Here is a 13,194-nt window from a genome sequence, read left to right as displayed (position 1 = left end):
TTGACAAAGACCTCATAAACTGACATCATTGAGAATGCATGTTCTCAAAATGCCCTTTCACAGGCTGAATCTTTAAAAGAAAAAAAAAGAGAGAAATTTTTGAGAATTGCCACTGGCATTCAATGCACAAAGTGTAGACAAGAACTTTTGCTTGCTTTTTTAATCTCACAAATCTTGACTCCTCGCAAAATTTCATGCACGTGAAATTTTTTGCTTTCACAGTATGTGATTTTACCGTGTACTTGAAATATTCAATTTTTGTAACAGGGCTCACTTAGAAAGCAGAACCCTGGGCTCTGAATGTGACTACCATGTTTACTTTTAAACAAAATTGAATAAATAAATTAAGCTGGCATGAAGTCTCTTGATAACACATTGTACATACACATTATATCTACTGCACCATTACATGTACTTGTACTTAAAGACTTTGTTCACATGTATTCTTAAATGGGTCTCCCATATATCATTTCACACAAAATTGTAAAAGAGCAAGGCAGAGGTACGATAAAAACACCCATACAATTAATGCAATTTAAGCAGAGAAGAAATCCACAGGTTTAAATCTGAGTGGCTCAAAGAAAAAAAAAGTCAAAACTTTTGAATTTTAAATGTTACGTCTGCATACATACTGCGCATGATAGGACACGAGTCCAGCATTCCGTCATAGTTTACTTGGCAAAGACACAGTCACAACTGGATATACATACCACCTATAAATGCACTATGCATGACCTTTGACCTTCCATACAGCCTCAGCTACCCTGCAGCTGAGTAAAATAATAAGGATTGGAGTTGTTGCCAATTGTGTCTTTACTCACTGTTTAGTGTCAAAAACTTGACACTTATAGAAGGGGGAAGAGAAAATTACCATGACAGCTCGGCAGGTGCAAGAATAAGTTTGTGGTAGAATAGACTCTGATCAGCTCATCCATTCTAAACTCCTGAATCACGATGGTGTGTGAGGAATTAGAGGGACTGGCCAGAGAGGTGCCGGGGATGTAAACAGCTTGGAATACTGCATTTATTAGGACCTTTTTTTCTCATTCAAGAAAGTGCAAAAACATCCCTTGCAGCGGAAATCACATCTTGTTTCAAATGCAGTATGAAGAAAAGACACTATGATCAGCTATCCATCATAGCTCATACAGGATAGTGGGTCGGTTTGTTTTAGTTCTAAGCTAGAGAGCTACCGTGTAACTTGCTCCATACTACCAAAACAACTCTGGACATTTAAAATTACAAGTAAGAAATGATCTTCATTAATTCTTCTTTATGATCTTTTTTTTTTCTGCCATCTTATAATAATGATTTATTCCTCCTGCCATTTTGTACCTTAATCCATAAAGTCCCAAATCCTTCTGGTCTGAAGCTATGTCTTCGTTTTTCATCATTTGTACCATTTAATGCTAGCACTTCATGAGGTACAATGAAAACGTTTATATATCTCATTTGATTAATTTTCAATTCTGATTTCTGACACAATTCCGCAATTCTGTCGTGAGTTAAACTCACTACACTGTCCTACTCCAACATCTGGATTGTGCCTCAACACAGAAAGTTTTTTTTTTTTTTTTTTGGTTATGGTTTGTTTACATTTGTTTTTGGTCAGTCTCTAATCATTTCAAACCTCCATAATGCTGTGAATTCCTTAAAGCATCCAAACCACCCTTTTTGGTACATATACATGGTATATATACACAGACATGTTGTGTGTGTATAAATGCCTAGCTTTGTGTAAATAGCCCAGGCAGCCATTGCAGACAACAATTTTTGGCTGACTTTTTTCATGTACATAAGCTATAACACCAGTATGTAGCACAGTTGAATGAATTGTAATTGGGATCTTATCGCAGCATAGCAACAACTGAAATCATTGATTTGCAACATGACATTATAAATGCAATTGGTATTCAATTTAATTCAGTTCTATTTGGTATACGAAATACAGAACTAAATGCTTGAGCTGCTTTCACAGTGCGAGATGTGGCCACTGCATTGTCAAATGTGATTGCTGTGCAAACACCCATGGCAATGCCTGATAATGATGAGTGAACTGCTTAGTGTGATTGCAATTGACCATGTAGAATTTCATTTAATTTTGTTTGGTACATAGAAAACAGTTGATTGTTTTCATACAGGGCATCATTGATATCATTGTCTCTCGGGATTTCAATTCCACGGAGAAAGCTCCTCCGTGGAGTTGAAATCCCTTGGGGCAATAATTAAGTAATGCCCAAAAAGCAGTACGTACATCATGTGTATCATTTGATTTCTATTCTGGTCATATACCATAGTTCATATCAGTTGCTAATCATTGCAAGCCTCTAAATTACTAAAATCATAGCTTTTGATTGAAACACAAACAGACAATTTATGTTCATGTCTCATTTGGCAATATTCTGTAAATCATTATTAACTTTGTGCAAATGTGATCAATTTAACCAGTTCTACTTGAAGGGTTAATGATAGAATGAATATGAAATACTATTTATGTAATCCAAGAATTGTGGGCGAAACATTGCACTTTTATTTCAGTTTCTTCACACATCGCTTTGGCTTTGAATCTGAAGTTCCTGCAGTACAAGATATCCAATCCTCCCCTCCCCCATCCTGCCTCCACCCTCCCAATCCTGCCTCCTCCCCTCCCCCATCCTGCCTCCTCCCCTCCCCCATCCTGCCTCCACCCCTCCCCCATCCTGCCTCCACCCCTCCCCCATCCTGCCTCCACCCCTCCCCCATCCTGCCTCCACCCCTCCCCATCCTGCCTCCTCCCCTCCCAATCCTGCCTCCACCCCTCCCCCATCCTGCCTCCACCCTCCCCCATCCTGCCTTGTTCCCTCCCCCATCCTGCCTTGTCCCCTCCCCCATCCTGCCTTGTTCCCTCCCCCATCCTGCCTCCTCCCCTCCCCCATCCTGTCTCCTCCCCTCCCCCATCCTGCCTCCTCCCCTCCCCCATCCTGCCTCCACCCCTCTCCCATCCTGCCTCCTCCCCTTCCCCATCCTGCCTCCACCCCTCCCCATCCTGCCTCCACCCATCCCCCATCCTGCCTCCACCCCTTCCCCATCCTGCCTCCTCCCCTCCCCCATCCTGCCTCCACCCCTCCCCCATCCTGCCTCCTCCCCTCCCCCATCCTGCCTCCACCCCTCCCCCATCCTGCCTCCACCCCTCCCCCATCCTGCCTCCACCCCTCCCCCATCCTGCCTCCTCCCCTCCCCCCCCCCCCCCTGCCTCCACCTCTCTCCCCTTCCCACCCTGTCACCACTTTCTAATCTGTAAGGCCTATGGTGAGAAAAGGAAAGACAAGGACTAATCTCAGAGTTTTGTTATGTCTGTGAGTATACATAAATTTTCATGAGTCTGCATGCGCATGATATATATGTGTCTACAAATGCGTGTGTGTACATGTTGTATGTTGTATGTAGTATGTGTCTGTGTGCTAATGTGTGTCTGTGTGAATTTGTGCATGGACAAATTTTGTAATCATAAAAGAGGTAAAAAGGCATAGCAGAGTAGCTAAACGTGAAACCACAATTTGAGAAGAAGAAAGAGGAAAGGGAAAGAACGCTTTTATTTTATCAGCCATTGGGATCAGCCGCAGGGAGAAATCAACATAATTTGGTAGAAGTCTCCAATCATGATGGTAATCTCAGCTGCGGGCTTTCATCATTTTCATCATTTTCTGACGTGAGTTGGCATTTTGCATCAGAAAAGAAAACAAAAGGCATCTGATTTTTGCCATCCCATTTCACAATCAACATACAATGTTTCCCACTTATGACATTCCCTCAGGGTACCCATACTTCTTCCTTCAGTCTTCCAGTAGAGCTCTGGACATATATCAGGATTCGATCCTCCTAAAAGGAAATTTTGGAATGTGATATATTCAGGTGTTGGGAATCCACATTTTGCTTAAAGGGATCCTATAGTTTTGGTTGAGACCTAATTTCAGGTTTCTAACATTTTTTTGGTGAGATAATGAGAAACCTCTTATGAAATATGAAAGAGCATGTAATTCCATGAGGAATTCAAGGTTTATTTGATGAAAATTGACTTTGAAACAGCTGAGATATCCAAAACAGAGTGATTCTAATAAGTGTGGGACCCATCCTTTATTACAATCGCTTTGTTTTACTTTGTTTTTGGACGTTTCAGTCATTCCAAACCTGATTTTCATCAAATAAACCCTGAATTCCTCTAAAAATGATATGCTCTGTATTATTTCATAAGTGTTTTCTTGGTATCTTGCAAAATTTAAAAACCCAATTCTAATCTCCACCAATACTGTACTATCCCTTTAAATCCCATATATGGGTTTATGATCTAAACACAAAAAATTGCTTAACCTGTTGAGGACGAGTCCTGAGTACACTAGGGCAGGTGTCTATGGAAAATGCGTGTTGTAGCTAAATCAGCCCGTCCTCAACGGGTTAATGGAGAAAACCAGATCAGTTGAGAGTTGGTCTAAAAATAAAGAGTAAAATCTAATAAGCACAACAGCAAAAACTCATCCTGATTGGATAAATATTAGGGAATTTTGAAACTGCGAATTTTCACTTATTTGAGCTGCAAAACTGTTCTTGAACAGTTGATATGAATGTGGAAATGAGTAAGCTGATGATGTCATCACTATATGATTTTTCATTGATTGTGTAGCAAAACTGATGAAAACTTAATTTTCTACTATGTTTATCAAACACAATGTTATTCCACCTGAATGCCTTCAAAATAATAATCAGTGAGAGACAGTGTATAAGGCTTTGAGACTGGGGTAAAATTGTAATTTGAAAAAGAATGGACATTTTAAGATTTCATGTAAATTATACAAGATAGCAAACTGTGAGGCTAAAAATCATCAGCATACTCATTTCAATAAAGTTACGATTGACCATTCAAGAATTGTTTTGTGAAAATAAGCAAAAATTCACAATTTCATAGATTTCTTCATTTTCATGCAATTTTGATCAAAATTTAAAGTTTTACATTAAAAAGAAAATTACACTCTATCTTTATCATAGACAGGCCAGGGATCTCGCCAGCGTATATCACCCTTGTCAGCCCCGACAAGCGTGCGGTTTGAAGAAGCAATTGCCGACAAGGGTAAAACTTGCCAACAAGGGTAACACCACGCGTGAACTTGCCGACAAGGGTAACTTGCTTGACGAGCTAAGTTCGGACCAATTTCTCGCCTTTTTCGATCTTTATTATCTGGCTAGAAAAGATGCTAGATGTTGAAAGCAGCAGCAGTTTACATACTTATAATACAAGCGCAAAAATTTATCTACGCAGTCACCGCACCGATCACAACAACGCGGCTCAACACAACAGAGCGACGTACTAGCTGATACACACCACATCACACACTTGCTCACTCACATGCGCTCTGATTTGGGATCCACACACACATGCACAAGCACCCAGCCGGCCACTGCCTGCGTGTACAACGGTACAGTGTATTGTGAGAGGGAGAGAGAGGACGGAAAGAGAGGGAAGGAGGCTGAGGAAGGCTGACACGTGCTCGCTTGTTGTCACGCTTGTTGTCGGGTTACGCAAAAACAAACGATATGAAATGCATGCCCCCCTCCGCCAAAGGTTGTATTTTTTTTTTTTTTTTTTTTTTTGGCTGCTTTGGTTTGTTTGTTAGTTTGTCTGCCTGTCTGTCTCTCTATTCGCAAAATAAGTCAAAATTTGGGAACAGATTAGGATGAAATTTTCAGGAACAGTTACAGTTGGTTGGTAAAATGGCGCAAGGAACTATTGATGATTAAATTTTGATAGTGAGCAGGATTTATAATACCATCGAAATTCATCGCCAGGATCCAAGATTTTTAGACTTTGTTTCGTATATTTGAAAGGATTCGTATCAATTCTTTAGGAAGCTGGCCATCGGCAATGATGCAAAATTAGATGCGTTCAAAGCATTGCCGCAGAGAGAAAATTAACTCCATTTTTCGTTTAAAAAAAGAAAAGAAAAAAAGAACGTGCGATGGAGTAAGCAAATGCAAATTGTTATTTAGGTTTTGGTAGTTTCAGTGGGTTATGCGTTCCATTTTAGCCTTTTCAATTTCCATGGATTTGTAAATGTCATTCGTGAATATTCCATTTTCCTTCTCCGGGCCGAAATTTATAGTAATTCTGTCATGATGGTCTTTCAAGTTCAACGTACGTAATGCTCAACGTGCTTCTGGGTTGGTTTGTTAAAAGGTGGGTTAGGGGGCCTTCATGGGCAGAAAATAAATGGCTGATCATTCATCAATATTCCCAGTTGGTTTACATGCTATGTACACGCTGTTTACGACTACTGAAGCAAGGTGGCAGTACGCGCGACATTCTTTATCTGACACCTGGCTTTCGTGGAAATTTCCACAAGCCATGATATCAAGTTTCCCCACTGCTTGAGGTCGTGCTTTTTTTTTTTATTCTTCATTACGAACATCAATTTTTTTCAACTTGAAAAGTGTAGATAATTTGCTTCGAGGACGTGGTTCTTTCTTTTTTTTCTTTTTTTTTTTCATTGCAGCGTCGGTAACATTTTGTTTTGTTCATCGTCCGTGCATGGCAGGGGTTCATGGGAGGAGAACGATAAGAATGACTGGGGAGAAAATAAACTGAAAGAAGGAAGCATCTTTAGAGCGAGCTGTCTTTGTTTTTCTCTACACCAGCATCAGTTATCGCCACCAAGGTTCATTTTTTTTCGTTACTCCGACAGATTAATGATAAAATGATGCTAGATTCTTTATTCTGAAGGTTCGTTAATCCAAAAATGATTAAGAAAAAATGTCCGTTCATTTCACGACGAAATCAGTTTTGTTATTTCGAACGTTCTGCCAGTGAAATTTCGGAATAAAACGACGGCACAAAACAGCGTGTTTTCGTACTCTAAGGCCCGAATTCACGAAGGTGGTACAAACAAAACCATGGTCTAAACCATGGACAAAAACCATGGAGCGCCAAGTGTAAAACAGAATATTTCGTTACGAAATTGGTCATTTCGTCGACAAAATGACTGTTTCGTTAACGAAATTATCATTTCGTGGACGAAATGTTCATTTAGTTACAAAATGTTGTCATTTCTTTACAAAATAATCATTTCATCGACGAAATGACTGATTTCGTAGCGAAATATCGCATGCGACACTTGGCATTCCATGGTTTTTGTCCATGGTTTAAACCATGGTTTCATTTGTACCACCTTCGTGAATTCGGGCCTAAGGGTCTGTTATTCCGACAGAAGTAGATATGATGAAATAATAAATTGTAGATTCTTTATTCTGAAGGTTCGTTAACCGAAAATTGAATAAAGAAAAATGTCCGTAAATTTCAAAACGAAATCAGTGCGTCATTTCAAACGTTTTGCCAGTGAAATTTTGGAATAAAACGACTGCCCCCAAACGGTTGCAGTTTTCTTAATCTGAGGGTTCGTTACTCCGACAGATTAATGAAAAAATAATGCTAGATTCCTTCTTCTGAAGGTTCGTTAATCAAAAAAAAAATGATTAAGAAAAAATGTCCGTTCATTTCACAACGAAATCAGTTTTGTTATTTCGAACGTTTCTGTCAGTGAAATTTCGGAATAAAACGACGGCACAAAACAGCGTGTTTTCGTACTCTATAAGGGTCTGTTATTCCGACAGAAGTAGTAATGATGAAATAATAAATTGTAGATTCTTTATTCTGAAGGTTCGTTAACCGAAAATTGAATAAAGAAAAATGTCCGTAAATTTAAAAACGAAATCAGTGCGTCATTTCGAACGTTTTGCCAGTGAAATTTGGAATAAAACAACTGCCCAAAAAACAGTTGCACTTTTCTTACTCTTAGGGTTCGTTACTCCGAGAGATTAATGATAAAACAATGCTATATTCCTTATTCTGAAGGTTCGTTAATCCAAAAATGATTTTAAAAAATGTCCGTTCATTTCACAACGAAATCAGTTTTGTTATTTCGAACGTTTCCGTCAGTGAAATTTCAGAATAAAACGACGGCCCCAAAACTGTTAGTTTTCTTTTACTCTGAAGGTTCGTTACTGCGAAAGAATACCGATAATACTTTAGATTCTTAATTCTGAACGATCGTTAATCGGAAAACGATAAAGAAGAAATGAAAACGGTTATAGTTTTCTTACCCTCAGGGTTCGTTACTCCGACAGAATAATGGCAAAATAATACTCTACATTCTTGATTCTGAATGATCGTTAATAGAAAAATTATAAAGGAGAAAATATTCGTTTATATCCAAACGAAATCAGTTTTGTTATTTCGAATGTTCTGCCAGTATAATTTCGGAATACAACAACGGCCCCAAAACGGTGTTTTCTTATACTGAAGGTTTTTTATTCTGAAACAATAACGATGATAGATGATAGATTCCTTTCAGAAGGTTCGTTGATCGGAAAATGATAAAGAAAAAATGCTTGTTAATCTTCGAACGAAATCAGTTTTATCTTGAACATTCATCTGTAGTACCGACCTTTGGTGTTGTTGTTGTTTTCGATTACAAACCTTCGAAGTACTCAGTAATGAATCGTTTCATTTTATGATTAAACAAACCTTCGGAATAATGACCATCATTACATTTAAAATTGTAGGATATCTCTTTGATGTCACGGCCAAACTACCGCAGTATACCAAGAAAGGAAAGTGCAACGATGTCCCGAAAGTTCTCGATCGCTTCTCGCGCATCTGCATGCAATAGGCCTACCACATGGTCGAGCAGACGGCGAGAAAGCAACACGGCGCGCGTTGTTGCGATGCAGAGGCGGCTAATTATTGCAACAGTGAAACAGGAAAGGCCTAAAAGAAATCGGAACCTCCACCATCGGCACCTACTTCTCTTTCATTTACCGGTATTATTTAGGAACTGCCGCTAACATAAGGTATGGAGTTTCTGCACTGTTTCTGTGAGAATATGCCCCTCACAACGTTCATTACATCTCCGTGAGAATGTCGCATTTAGTGGCATTTTAGCGGCGATTTATCTGTGTTGTATTGAGCATTAGCGAAGGCTTCCGCGCTTCGCGTACCCACCCCCAGAACAGCGCGCATAAATGCCGACAAGCGTGAAGAAATTCCTGGCGAGAACCCTGATTTCATATGGTCTAAATATCTCCTAGATAACAGCGAGGCTAAAAACACAAGCTGTGCATTGAGTTAAAAGATGTAACTGTCCTCTTTTTCTATCCCAAGAGATCCCTACTATGGAGGATTGGATCAATAATAGTTCTGGGGCTCTGGTATCAAAGGGTCCTCAATGAGCAGGTGGAACAATTCAAACAACCTTCACCAGGCCATCACTAGTCATGTATGGAACAAGATTAACCCCAGCTTGGCTAAACTTGCATTCAATAATCAATGTACGGTTCTTAGAGGTCAATGTTATAATACATGTGATGGACATACATGTACCTGAGGATGTTTTTAATTAAAACTAAACCTTGGATGAGGAGGTCCTTGACCTTATCATTTCCTCATTACACTGTGTAAATTTTGCATCAATTATTCCATTGATTCACACAAAAGGCTCTACCTCACTGTCAAATTTGATCACATCAATATTTTGCTGAACGAGCCTGAAATGGTATGTAAGACTCTTCAAGTTATCCTCTCAGAAAATTGTTACAAATGACTAAAACTTGAATAAACATGTACCCTGGATCCAGAAAATGTTGTCAGGGCAAAATACCCCGAACAGGGCATAATACCCATGATCATAACATCATTTCTTTAATTAATTTGAACAGAAAAAAACAAGTCTCTGAACATTCATCCCTATAAATGACATTAGTAGAGAATGATAGTGTTGATTGTAGCCTGCATTTGTGTGTGTTTGGAGCATCAAATTAAAACAACTCTTACAAAGATGCATTATAAGTCAATCACACTGGTAATCTAAATCTTGATTTGAATGTGAACAGCACCCTTCATTTCAGGCAGATCAAATCTTCTCAAGTTTTTATAAGTTCAAAAAGATGAATGTCTTCTCTGGAAATCTAAAGTCTTTAGGGGTACCTGAGTTTCCACCCCTAGTTTGAAACCCATTTTGACCTTTCATACATCATATTGCAAAGTAATTTTTTATTTTCTTCTAATTTCTCACTGTTGTGAAATTTCATTGTGACCAATATTGATTACTGACTAATTTGCTTTATTTCACTACATTGGGGTTTGTTTGTTTTTTTCAAAACATATGTCAATCATTTCTCATTTCTTTCATATGAAGAATATTGGTAAATCATAATCTACCCAAAGTCCTCGGCAACTTGTTTCATTACACAGACTCTCGCTACTGACACTATTTGAAAAAGAAATGTAGCTTCCACCGGAGGGGGTCCGGCCGATCACCATGTGTCTGGGATATCATGGTGTATGTGGTATCAATGTGTGTGGGTGTTGGGGGTGTAGGATAGACGGGGAGTGCTCATTACCACTCTTTAATGCGGTCTAAACAAGGCAGCCGAGGGATTGCTTGCAGGCAAATATTGGGTTCAATGTCTGGTAATTGTTCATCCATGCCTCTCTTGCTACGAAAGCTTTCAGGAAACTTTAATCATGCCGCACTCTCAGCCGCTTTGGATGACTTCCCCTCCTCTGGGTACCATGGGAAGGATGGGGGGGGGGGGATCATCCAACAAACGATTCTTCTAACCTTTATTCATTGTAAATATAAAATAAATGAGAGAGCAAATTCCTTCTGTTTTATCTTTCTCGTTAACTGTCATCCTTGAAATGAGACAGATGGTCCTGCTCTTAGTCACATCAACATCTCAGCATTCATCATGTCTAGCTGTCAACTCAACCTCCCTGAAACTTCTTTCCTACAGGAAAATGCTTCAGAAGTGCATGGATATCACCAATGTTCGTCAAAGGACACTCACTCCAACCTTGCCAAGGGGTCTGCCTTTAGCAGACTCCATTAACTGCATTTAAGATCTCCCACTTCAGCAAAACAAACAAAACAAACCAAGACTTTACCTCCACAGATATTTACTTTCTTCTATTTTATCCATACAGCACAAGTTAAACAATGTACAAAGAAACACAACTGATCACTGAATTAGGGAGTGAGTCAAATTAAAATCTATAAAAAGATATTGTCACAACTTTCCTTTAATAAGATGAAAGCAAGAGAATACTTTTTATGCTGCTTAAATGCTCAAGCACTTCGTGCTGGATTGACCAGTTTGATTTCATCCACACCCCTCCCCCTTCCCAACACTTCCTCCCCCACCCCTTCATCCCCCACCTCTTGACTACCAATAGAACCTGCTTGGCAATATACATCATAGCTAGTACCTTTCATCCAGTCGGCTGCAAATACCATGTAACAGTTGTAGCATGCAATTCAGCACTCATATTGCCAAAAAGAAAAAAAAATGAATCCATTAAGCAAATATCAAAGATGGATACGTCAAAGCCGACAATCACATCAAATCAGTCTACACATGATGCTGGCAAGCTCAAAATGAATCAAATGTTACGGCCTCTAGCTTCATCACAGACATGAGCCCAAATGACATGTCTAGAAAGCATGCAATGCAGCCCTGTGACAAAAGAATATTATAATTGTCTTATTTTCCTTTTTTTTTTTTTTGGTCTTAATTCAGACAGTAATGTACATAGATCGATAGCCTCCTGATGGCTTCTTTCCATCAAGAAATGTGATGTCATTAGCAAAAGTTTCGAGTAATGTTCATGCCAAAATGTTAGGTTGAGCCACAAATGGTTACACTGCATTAACTGCTTTAGTTTAATAGTCGGGTGAAATGTCCACTGCTCTGAATAAATAAATATAAATGCAGAACTATTTACTTTTCTTTCCCCTGAGAAGGAAAATCACATGAAGCAAAGCTCATGTATCTGCAGAGATTTGGCCTTATCTCTGTAACAGATGGATATTTTACTAGAAGCTATATTTCTACACTTGAAAGATTTGTATTCTAGTTGGCATTGCTCCATTTAAAATGCACGCCAAGATAGCTTCCACTTTCCTAGAAATTGCCTCTGAAATAGAGGGCTTTAGACAGATTCAAATGCAGTTTATATTCCATTTGGAACATCTCAGAACCATTACGCTAAGAGTTTTGTTTGTATGAATTTTCTTAAAGGCGATGTATTCATGAAGTCAACCACACAAGCAAAATAAAACAGTTGGTGAAAGAATAACTACATGTGTTATTCCTACAATGTATGAAAACAATTTGTGATCATGTTTGAGAAGCTTACATGAACAGTTTACTACACATTAATTCCAAGTGCATTGTGGTGGTGGTGGGGGGGGGGGGGTGGGTGGGGGTGATACCATGACCTGTTGGTACTTTATGTATTTCAATTAATTACCAACCAAATCCATACACTTTGCAAATAAACTCCTTTGTAGCTAGGGAATTCTTCAAGTGATAACCCATGGGGGGGGGGGGGGAGTGATACCATGTACCTGTTGGCACTTTATGTATTTCAATTAATTACCAACCAAATCCATGATACACTTTGCAAATAAACTCCTGTGCAGCTGGGGAATTCTTCAGGTGATAACCCATGGACTAAACATTTTGTGTACATACTGGAATCAAATTGTACAGCAGGGTGACATGGGGAGATTTAAGAACAAAACATCTCTTCGACATCTTTTGTTGTTATTGTTGTTGTTTTTTACCTTAATCTTGAAGCAGTGGGATCAGATAGACTCTGGTCTTTCTAATGTAGAAAACAATTTCTACTGCTAAGAAACAAGGCATACAATGTAGGTCTTCCCCACTCACCAGAACAAAATGAGCACAGAATTTTACTTGTTGTTTTTTAACCCGAATATACATGGCCGAGGTTCTATTCCACAAGGTGTTACTACATTATGTGAGCTAGCTGCTGATGGTATCATGAATCAGTATTAGGAACTAAATCTGATATGGTTTACAGCCCAGTAGACACGTCTGGTAGCATGTAAACATTGATAAATATGATGGAAGACGAGAGTCAGCCTCGCTAAGAACCATGGCGTCTCCTCCATCTTGTTACACGGAGGATTTGATGGTTCGCATTGAGAAACATGACGGATATTCCACATTATTACCTTTAGCTGGTTTGACAATGTGTGCATTTTTTTTTCACTGCCAATTTGATGCAATCCATCAAGAATTGAGATTGCAGGTTCAACAATGCCTGACAGCTGAGCCAGACTTCAGGGAGAGCAGGCTGTTGTT

At 39.2% G+C, this 13,194-nt stretch overlaps 1 protein-coding gene across 1 annotated transcript in view; it reads right to left on the bottom strand.

The window, feature by feature from the left end:
• LOC140242481 (uncharacterized) overlaps positions 1-3,090 on the bottom strand; it is a 30,232-nt gene extending 27,142 nt beyond the window's left edge. Inside the window, exon 1 of the mRNA XM_072322214.1 lies at positions 2,965-3,090. Within this exon, the coding sequence (XP_072178315.1) occupies positions 2,965-3,090 (126 nt within the window). The remainder of the gene's footprint in view (positions 1-2,964) is intronic.
• Between the last annotated feature and the right edge of the window lie 10,104 nt (positions 3,091-13,194).

Source organism: Diadema setosum, chromosome 19, assembly GCF_964275005.1.
Source record: "Diadema setosum chromosome 19, eeDiaSeto1, whole genome shotgun sequence".
NCBI classification, from domain to species: domain Eukaryota; kingdom Metazoa; phylum Echinodermata; class Echinoidea; order Diadematoida; family Diadematidae; genus Diadema; species Diadema setosum.
This window is presented reverse-complemented; position numbering and strand designations above follow the sequence as displayed.